Genomic DNA, 10,805 nt, shown 5'->3' with positions numbered 1-10,805 from the left:
AAATAGAAAGCCATCATGTACTTAGATTTTTAAAAATTAATTCTAGGGGGCTTCCCTGGTGGCGCAGTGGTTGAGAGTCCGCCTGCCGATGCAGGGTACACGGGCTCGTGCCCTGGTCCGGGAAGATCCCACATGCCGCGGAGTGGCTGGGCCCGTGAGCCATGGCCTCTGAGCCTGCGCGTCCGGAGCCTGTGCTCCGCAACGGGAGAGGCCACAGCAGTGAGAGGCCCGCGTACCGCAAAAAAAAAAAAAAAGCACTAAACCAATCTATTTCACAGAGGTACGCAATGGGACGATCTGGCTCTTAAAGCCGACTCAGAAAATGAAGTCGCGATGGCCAAGCGCTGTGCACCGCCTCCCGGCAGCCGAGGCACACTGAAGCCGCTAAGCTCCTCCTCCAGCCTCCCTTCAGGTGGCGCTGTAGGACCAACCCACGTTCCAAAATGCAGTCGCCGCAGTTGCTACAAAGCACCGAGATAAGCGGAGCCCGTGGCTAGAGAGGTATTTCCCAGGAGCCTCCCAGGTCGCCCCGCGAGCACCATGCACTTCCGCTTCCGGCCCTTTATTCCGGAAGTTGCTTTTTGAGGTAGTGTGCGGGGTAGTGTGGTCTTTGTGAGCTTCCACCATGGCGTACCGGGGCCAGGGCCAGAAGGTGCAGAAGGTGATGGTGCAGCCAATCGTATCCTACTCGGGATGTGAGAAGGAGGAGGTTCGGGCCAGGAAATGGGGGGCGAAGGAGCAGACGGAGCAGGCCAGAGGGAGCGGAGTCCGGCCCCTCATCCCATGAGCCCCTGGGGCGGCCGAGACTGGGAGAAAGCGCGGGTAGTTGAAGAAGCAGTTACGGATGGGAGGTGGGCTTGGCCGACCCCTGCGGCGGGAAATGCAGGAATGGCGGCGGTGAGCCGTTGGAAGATAACCTTAGTTAAGTACTCAGTGAAAGCGGGAGTTATCGGTCTAGTGCCTGAGGAAGATGTCGGCGCCGGAGAAACTCCAGGAGAATGATAGTGGGAGGGGATTCGTTTACAGTGCTTAGGGAGCCCTAAATGGGTGCCTAGTTGGGCACTTTGCATAGGCACAGACGTCACGTTCAGAAAAGTGAGATGGGGGTAGGATTGACCAGTTCCAGGAAGCAGAGTCTATGCTATGCGTGTATTTTTTCCTTAACTACTGCTGCAGAATCTCATCTTCAGATACTTGCAAAATGTAAGTTGTTAACTGTTTCATAATTACTTTTTAAGTTAAAGGTGAATTTATTTGGCTGTTTGTTTCATCCTGTCTGATCATTGTTCTAGAGTTAAATGTAGATGAAACGAGATTGCGAGGGTATTTGAGGGGAAGGAGTGCTGGGAAAGCTCTAATGTGATAAAATGGAGTGTAACCATGCCAACTCCAAGCATGCAAAGAATTGTGTCATAATTACTTTACAAGACCAAAACTACTAATTTCAAAAAGTAATTATTGGTTGACATGACAGTGGTAATTGGGTACTTTTGTTGCAGTGGGTATGGCCAGAACGTTGGAACCTTTCCCCCTTCCCTTTAGGATGAGACACTGGAAGAAAAATTCAGTCGGCTTTAAACTAGGTCATAAAGTGGTGTGTTTAGCACTTTGCGGGGCGGGGGACACATACATACAGAAAAGACACAAAAAAAGGAAGACAGGAAGGATAGGTTCAGAGGATTTAGTGGCAGCCTTCTTTCCTTTGAGGGGATTTTTAGCAACTCAAAATTTGACTTGACAAGGCGGAGTATTTAAGTTATCTCTAAAAGAAAATGTGGCTCCTGTTGTTCTGACAAACTTTGACAATACAATTGAAAAACAGATTAATTTCAAGCTCTTGTAATTTTTAATCACAGGAATTGAGGGTCCCCCTCCTGATAATTAGGTATGAGACCTGGAGAACTGAGTACCTAGAGAAAGCTGTCTTGGAGCTGGATTTTGCTATAGCAGATAAGAAAGAAGCCCTTTTAAATGCTATCCTGTCACAAATTTTCACTTTAAATGTATAGAGACTAGAAGCAGTGGAAATATGATTGAGTTCTAAGTTCACAGGAAAATTATTAACTTCGTTCCAATATAGCATTTATTAAGTGAGAATGTTTCTTGATAAGTAACTAGTCTTGGCTTTTATTTGTTAAAGTTTTTTTAGGAGCCATGTTTGTCTGTTGTTTGACCAGAGTGGTTGGATTTTATTTACTTATTTCTTAACATTTCTATTTTTGTTGATTATTTCAGAGATCTCGGATTCAGGTGTGGCTTTATGAGCAAGTGAATATGCGGATAGAGGGCTGTATCATTGTGAGTACCCAAGATATTTTATCTCAGAGCAGTTTGTTCATAGAAAAAGATTTACCAAAGGGTAGCCAGCAGAGCGACATACAAAAAGTCAAAAAGTCAAAGACCCAACCCACGGAAAGTTCTTCAGGACCCACTCTCCTTGTCTCATTGTTCTGCTTGATAGGGATTAGGTAATTCATAAAAGAGAGGGAAAATTACTAGAAAATTATTTAAACAACAGTATTAGTCTTTAAAGGAGGAGTCAAAAGAAATAAAATGGGGCCGGGGAGATGGGATTAATGGAGTATTAGTTCTGGGTTAGGTGATACCTGAATAGAACTGGGTGGGGTTAGTTAAATAAGATGTCCACGATGACAGAATAGCCTAAATAATGTTTTTAAAAAGGAAGATATGTATGGAAGTGTTATGCTCTGACTCTGGTATTTTTTTTTTTCTTTTTTTTTTTTTTTTGCGGTATGGACCCAGCTGCTCTGCGGCATGTGGGATCTTCCCGGACCGGGGCACGAACCCATGTCCCCTGCACTGGCAGGCGGACTCTCAACCACTGCGCCACCAGGGAAGGCCTGGTATTTCTTTTAGACAGTGTAGATTCCATCAGTAATCTCCCCTTCCCTGTTTACTAGTTGGAAAACAAGCACTGTGGTTAGTGGTGATAGTGTCTTGTGGGGAACATGGGAAGAGTTGATTCATATATGTACACACACTATATTGAGCTCATTATAAAAGATAAGGGAAATGGCTCTTTGGCATAGTTAATGAAATCTTAAGTCCCAAAGGTTCCAGAAGTAATCTGAAGTACACTCCATCTTCCTTTATTTAAAAAGAGGCTTAGGGGGGCTTCCCTGGTGGTGCAGTGGTTGGGAGTCCGCCTGCCGATGCAGGGGACACGGGTTCGTGCCCCGGTCTGGGAAGATCCCACATGCCACGGAGCGGCTGGGCCTGTGAGCCATGGCCGCTGAGCCTGCGTGTCCGGAGCCTGTGCTCCGCAACGGGAGAGGCCACAACAGTGAGAGGCCCGTGTACAAAAAAAAAAAAAAAAAAAGGCTGAGGGAGTTTCCTGGTGGCCTAGTGGTTAGGGTTCTGGGCTTTCACTGCCGTGGCCCGGGTTCATTCTCTGGTCAGGGAATTGAGATCCTGCAAGCCGTGCGGCGCGGCCAAAAAAAAAAAAAAGGCTTAGGACAGGGAGGTGGTGTTTCAGCTAAAAGATCAGTGGAGAGGTGAGTTTCTGAAGTTAGCATCTCTATATATAGCCATTTTCATTTAGAATGGTTTGGATATGATCTTACGTGAAGATGACAGTCAATTGTTGGCTTATTTTTCTAGGGTTTTGATGAGTATATGAACCTCGTATTAGATGATGCAGAAGAGATTCATTCGAAAACAAAGTCAAGAAAACAACTGGGTAAGACTATAGATGGCCTTAAAGAATTGTAGAAATTTTTATTCACTTGCAGAATTGAATTGCAACTCATTTCATGTTTAAATTTAGTTTGTATTTGAGAAGTTATTATTTGGGAGAGAAATATACTCTTGAAATCATCCTTTGCTACTTATTCTGCACCCCACTCCATTTTTGCTTTTGTCTCTCCACTCAGCTCTCACAAAGGTTACCAAAGACTAATGGTGTTAAGTCTAATGGTCCTCATTTTATTGAGCTCTAAGCAGCATTTGGCTCTGTGATACTATAGTCAGGTTTTCGCTTTTCATTACTAGTTGTTCCTTTTTCAGACTTTTATATATTCATTCTTTAGGACCCAGCCATTAACTGCTTGAGTTGCTCAAGTCTTGGTTCTAGGTCCTCCTGTCACTCAGTATTATTTTCCAAGGCACTCAAGACTGCACCTTAAATTACATTTATATGTTGACTTCCAAATTTACATTTGTAGCTCTAAACCTCTCTGAGCCTATTCAACATTTCTACTTGGATGTCTCAAAGGCTCCTCAAAGTTAGCATATCAGAAATCAAACTCAGTTCCAACCCCTCACACACTGTTTAGAGCAATTTTAGTGTTCCCTGCCGTACTGAATGGCACCAGTTCTATTCAGTTTGCTAATAAATTTCTCTGCAACTACCTCAGCTCCCTCCAGTTTGCTCTGCAGGCTCCTGTCATCTTTTATTTAAAACACCAATCTGAACTTGTCATCTCTTTGCTAGAAAGCCTTCAGTGGCTTCTCATTGCTCATAGGATAAGGAAATCTTTAATGTATCCTTCAAGGTCCTTCATGATCTGGCCTTATCTCCCTCTGTTCATTTTGTATCACTTTGCACTTCATATTCTGAGCTTCACCCACACTTCTTTCAATTCTTGGAATCTGCACATTTGTTCCATCATAAATCTTTGTATATGCTGTCACCTGTTTCTTTGGACTCAGATCAAATGTCACTTCCTGCCAGGGTTTGGTTTGGTTTTGCTTGGGGTGGGGATTGATGGAGGGTGTGCTTTGCTGAGTTTGTAGTAAAATATTCATTACTGGAATTATTACTGTCTCTGCCACTGGACCACACACTTCATTAGTTCATGAGTCCTGTCTTTTTTGCTCCCTAATATGCTCAGTGCCTAGCTCAGTGCATGCCACATAGTAGAAATGTTAAGATATTTGAACAGTGAAGGCATTTTCTTAACCCACATTCTTTAGGATTCATGGCTTCATCAAGACCTACTGAATCATTTCTGTTAAAACTCCATTAACCTGAGGTTTATTTAGGCATTTTGTCTTTAATTGTTTAAAGCCCCACTTCAGAGCTCACTAGTATTTTTATCAGTGGTGGGTTTCAGGTGCCTCTTTCTTCCAGTCCTTGAGGATTCTCTTGAGCCTATACTAGCTATGTGGAAAGTAGATTCTAAGGAGTGGTATTAATGTTTTGCTTTGCTTTTTCCTGCTTAGGCTATTTTTGTGAAAGCCTGGATTTTTCTAATTTAAACATGTCTTGCCAGGAAGGCCAAGCTAACCTTATTGACGTTATTTATAAATTATTTGCAAAATGTTGATTTCCCATGGTAATATCCACCCTGTAGAACAGATTAATATTACCTGTTGTAGAAGCCTGGGAAAGTGAAACAATTTCATTGCTATTGGTGTTGATTAGCATTTCTCAAACTCTTTTACTGAACACCACTGTTCCTGAAGATATTTATAGATATTTCTCAGGAAAAAAGTATTCTCTGCTCAAATAAGTTTAGAAAATGTTAGGTAAAACTTAAACAAGTTTGTGTATCTCAGGATGAAATCTATTAAGAAGTGTAGAAGAGATATGGGAACATATGTATATGTATGACTGATTCACTTTTTTATAAAGCAGAAAGTAACACACCATTGTAAAGCAATTATACTCCAATAAAGACGTTAAAAAAAAAACTGTAAGGGCTTCCCTGGTGGTGCAGTGGTTGAGAGTCTGCCTGCCAATGCAGGGGACACGGGTTCGTGCCCCGGTCTGGGAGGATCCCACATGCTGCGGAGCGGCTGGGCCCATGAGCCATGGCCGCTGAGCCTGCACGTCCGGAGCCTGTGCTCCGCAACAGGAGAGGCCACAACAGTGAGAGGTCCGTGTATCGCAAAAAAAAAAAAAAAAATCCAGAGGAAAAAAAAACTGTAAGAAAGGGATTATAGTAAATATGCTGCATTTCCTGAAAAAACTAATTTCTCAACTTCTACAAACTCGGAGCATTAGGAAATGTTGGGGTAGTTGACTTAGTCAACAGAAACTACTTTTCGTAAAATAACATTTCTCTACCTTCATTAGGTTATTGTTGGGAAAGTGCATATGGTCTAATATGCACAGCCTTTCAATATATGAATATTGGAAAATGTCACATACCTTCACAAGAGAGAAAGCATTTTCAGAATCACTTAAGAATGATCTGGAATTCTGAGGCCAAAAGGTGGTTACAAAGTTGTCTGAGTGGCTATTAATAGCTTTTTTTTTTTTTTAATTTTGTGTTGCAGGTCGGATCATGCTAAAAGGAGATAACATTACTCTGCTGCAAAGTGTCTCCAACTAGAAATGACCAATGAAGTAAGAAATTGTTGAGAAGGCAATACAGTTTTTTTTAGGTGTGCTTTGTTAGAAGTGTAGTTCTAAAGCATTTATTCATATTGTTTTGCTCACCTTTATGTTATTACCAGATGACAATAAATGCTGTGGGATTGTTTTTATTAAAATATTTACATTGTTTTCTTTTATCCAGTTGTAGAGAGTTTTTACACAATGGCACCATTAGCTGTTAGTATTTATTTTAAGGTTTTCTGAAGATGGCACTTGTCCTGGGCATTTGCTTTTCACAGAACTGGAATCTGTAGATTCTTAAGGCAAAGAGTAGGAATTCTACCTGACATGTAATCTTCTGATACTGGGTGGTGGAGAAGGGGAGTGTTCACAAAAGTAAAGATTATGGTGCCAATATATGTCTTCATCATCAGTTCTAATTCTGAATGCTGGGACACAAGGGTTTCTAACCACAATAGGTTGGGGACATTATAGTCGCTCAGTATTTGCTTAGCACTCTCTTAGAGTTATTGTGTAAGGCCTTTGTGAATTCTTTTATCACTAAGATCAGAATGTGAGAAGTATTTGGATATAGGCAAAGAATGAAAGTTTGTTAAAAAGGAGCTCTGTTAAGAGTTAACTGGAGGGAGACTTTGTGAGATTGGTAACCTGAAAAAGACCCACAGGCAACACTGGTAAGTTGTTGTTAGGCAGAACAGTAGTATGTTAGTTGGGGAAACACCTCTCCTATTCTTTTTTTTTTTTGCCGTACGTGGGCCTCTCACTGTTGTGGCCTCTCCCGTTGCGGAGCACAGGCTCCGGACGCGCAGGCTCAGCAGCCACGGCTCACGGGCCCAGCCGCTCCGCGGCATGTGGGATCCTCCCGGACCGGGGCACGAACCTGTGTCCCCTGCATCGGCAGGCGGACTCTCAACCAGTGCGCCACCAGGGAAGCCCTCTCCTATTCTTATCTCCAAGAATTTTGGTTCCTCCTCCAGTAATTGCTTATTTCCTAATTGAATTATGTGGTCAGTTCTCTCTTGCCCCAATATCTCAGCGTTGTTCTAGTTAGAATTCTGTTAAATGGTTATAGAGCATCCGCTATTAGTTGAATATATACAGTGAAACAGACTGACAAACATAGCTTCAATACCACATGCTAAGTGTTAAGTTGAATCTTGAAAGATGAATAAGGCCTACCTTAAATTCTGGTAATGGGCAGTATTATTAAGGGTAGGAAAGGAAGAAGCAAAAAGTCCAGTTCGGGCTTTTCCAAGTGCCTATGAGGGAGATACAGAACTTTTCTTTAAACTGAGTAAAAGAACCACTTCATGAGACAGAGGAGATTTGTCGGTGAGTGTAGAAATCAGTCTAGCTTAGAACTTGGCATTCTAGCTGTTCCACTCCATTTGAACTTGTGCCTTTTTGGTCATATTTTGAAATAAAGGGCTGCTTTAGCTCTTTTAACATATTTGAGTTTGAAATTCAATTGAACCTGCTACAGCATGCAAAGAAAACATTGGGCAGCAGAGGGAGTTGCAGTCCTGAGACTGCTTCAGCCTTTCCGGTGAAAAGCTTTTTGAGAGCAGAGTGAAGACCTCCCTGCAGCTTTCTTGGCACCAAAATAGCTGGGAAGCAGGATAAAAACTGGAGCAGTATAATCCCTAAGAAAACCTGCTGGCTGCTTTTTCCATTTCCCTGTATGGCCTTTCTGACCTGGCTGCCCTATGTAAGCAAAGCTGTGCCTGCTGTGGCTTATCCTGAATGGATCAAGACATGGAAACGTCTATTTTTGACAGAGCAAGTGGTGATAGTGAGAAATAAGGTACAGTGAACTCTTAAAATTGAGCTCTGTATTTAGAAATCTCTGCTTGCTTTCCTGCTGTACTGGAGCCTGTGGTGTTTACTTTTTAAGTTGTACTTTTCCACAATCTGGAGATCTTTTCTTCCACCCAGAATTTGTATTACAGAAGGAGTTGCTGTCTGCTTCATTAAGGTTATTAAAACATGCTGCTGGGAAGCTGCTCTTGTTGGCAGCCCTTGGTATGTGAGCGGTTATTTTTCTGGAATGGCTGTTGGTTTCTGAAGGGGTCTTGCTAACCACCCACAAACTCTCTTGTAACATTATTGAAGTGAGGGGTGGGAGGAGAATCAGGCTCCGAAAAAGTAAGTGCTGATTCGGGCCTGGTGTTCTCTTAGTAGTAAGTAGGGAGAAAGAAGGATAAGAATAGTTTGAAAATGCTAGAATTTTGTATATGCAGGCACCAAATGTTATTGTATCACATTTGTCAATTTCAAGATTAGAGAGTGGATCTCTGTCTAATTTGGATTAAGGCATTATTAGTCAGGAAGTGTCACGGGCATTTTCTGGGGAAAACCTAATAGCACCATCTCATGTTAACTGGATGACACAGGATCTTTTCCCTAATTAATTATTTCTATTAGAACTGATCATAACCACATACTCGTGGCATGCTTTTTCGAGGGGATGCTTGGTAAAACTTAAGGTGGCATGAGAACTTAAGTCTGTTACTACTTAGAATTTAATTTGAATTTAAAAGTTATATCCAGTGGAATTTTTAAATATTAAAAAGCATTAACTTAATACACGTTTATGATCAAATGTAAACTATACAGAAGTAGAGCAGAAAACAAAAGCCCCTCCTTTTCCCATCAGTGTTCTTCATAAATAACCACTGTTAACAGTTAGGTGCTTTCTGAACTCTTTACAGATATGTATAGCTTGGTTTGATTCTCATTTTGGTATTACTTTAAAATTTCTTTTAGGTAAAATTTTTAATTTTGGTAAAATACACATAATATTTACTATCTTAACCATCTTAATTATTTATTTATTTATTTATTTATTGGCCGTGCTTCGCAACTTGTGGGATCTCAGTTCCCCAACCAGGGAACCTCTGCCCCCTGAAATGGAAGCGTGGAGTCCTAAACACTGGACCGCCAGGGAAGTCCCTATCTTCACCATTTAAAAGTGTACAGCTCAGTAGTATATTAAGTATATTCACATTGTTATGCAGCCAATCTTTAGAACTTTTTTATCTTGCAAAAAACAAACTACCTATTAAACAACAACTTAACCATCCCTCTCCTCAGCCCCTGGATTTGAGTTTTTGTTTCTGAGTTTGATTAGGTACCTCATATAAGTGGAATCATACAATATTTGTCTTTTTGTGACTGACTTATTTCACTTAGCATAATGTCCTCAAGTTTCATCCATGTTGTAGAATGTGTCAGGATTTCCTTCCTTTCTAAGGCTGAATAACATCGCATGTATATATACCACATTTTGTTTATACATTTAACTGTCGATAGACATTTGGGTTGCTTCCACTTTTTGACTTTTGTAAATAATGCTGCTGTGAATCTTCGAGACCCTGCTTTCAGTTCTTTTGAGTATGTTCTCTGAAGATTTTTGAGTAACCATCATACTGTTTTCCACAGCGGTTTCACCGTTTTACTTTCTCATCAACAGTGCACAAAGGTTGCAGTTTCTTCACATCCTTGGCAAAACAACTTCTTTTTTTTTTTTAAGAGAAGTCTGTGACTATTGGCCGAGCAGGCTACTTGAAGGGCGTGAAGCCAGAGGAGTGGCCCCGATGCCAACCTGGCTGTGTAGGTGATTGAGAACTCAGGCTTGATTCCACCTGGTTGAAGGTCTTGACCTTGTAGATGCCCACCATGCTGCCCACCATCTCAGGCAGGATGATGATGTCCTGCAGGTGCGTCTTTACCACCTCAGGCGTCTCCTTGGGCAGTGCCTCCTTCTTGGCCTTTCACTGGCGCTTTAGCAGGGTGTGCTGCTTCCTTGGCAGTCCTGGTTCAGCAGTAGCTGGGTGCTGTACAGCTGTACCAGCTGCTTGTAGGACACGTCCTACAAGGTCCACGCTGCTGTAGGTGAAATTGCCAAGGGTCTGCTGCTTCTGCTCCATTTCTGTCATCTTGTCGATTTTTCGGAGAGGTAAAACTTCTGTTTTTTTGGGGGGTTTTTTTGCGATATGCGGGCCTCTCACTGTTGTGGCCTCTCCCATTGCAGAGCACAGGCTCCGGACGCGCAGGCTCAGCGGCCATGGCTCACGGGCCCAGCCGCTCCGCGGCATATGGGATCTTCCCAGACCGGGGCATGAACCTGCGTCCCCTGAATCGGCAGGCGGACTCTCAACCACTGCGCCACCAGGGAAGCCCCCAAAACTTCTGTTTTTGATAGCAGTCATCCTAATGGTTGTGAGGTTGTGGTTTTGATTTGTATTTCCATAATGATTAGCGATGTTGAGCATCTTTTCATATGTTTATTGGTCATTAGCTTGTCTTCTTTGGAGAAATGTCTATTCAAGTCTTCTGCCTATTTTTAAACAGTTTATTTTTTGTTGTTAATTTGAAGGAGTTCTTTACATATTCTGGCCTAAATAAATGACTTGCAAATATTTTCTCCCATTCTGTGGGTTGCCTTTTCATTCTGTTCATTGTCTTTTGATACACGGAATTTTTAAATTACGATGTAATC

General features: G+C 42.2%; 1 protein-coding gene across 1 annotated transcript; it reads left to right on the top strand.

The window, feature by feature from the left end:
- The first annotated feature begins 591 nt into the window (after positions 1-591).
- Positions 592-6,478, top strand: SNRPE (small nuclear ribonucleoprotein polypeptide E). The gene is made up of 5 exons (XM_079696634.1): positions 592-679; positions 1,177-1,203; positions 2,236-2,298; positions 3,622-3,700; positions 6,244-6,478. Exons 1-5 carry the CDS (start codon positions 626-628, stop codon positions 6,297-6,299), a joined length of 279 nt encoding a protein of 92 aa, XP_079552760.1. The 5' UTR covers positions 592-625; the 3' UTR covers positions 6,300-6,478.
- Positions 6,479-10,805: the final 4,327 nt, after the last annotated feature.

This window comes from Hyperoodon ampullatus, assembly GCF_949752795.1.
Source record: "Hyperoodon ampullatus genome assembly, chromosome: 2".
Lineage (NCBI taxonomy): Eukaryota > Metazoa > Chordata > Mammalia > Artiodactyla > Ziphiidae > Hyperoodon > Hyperoodon ampullatus.
The sequence above is the reverse complement of the archived record's forward strand: the minus strand, read 5'-3'. Positions and strand labels throughout refer to the sequence as shown.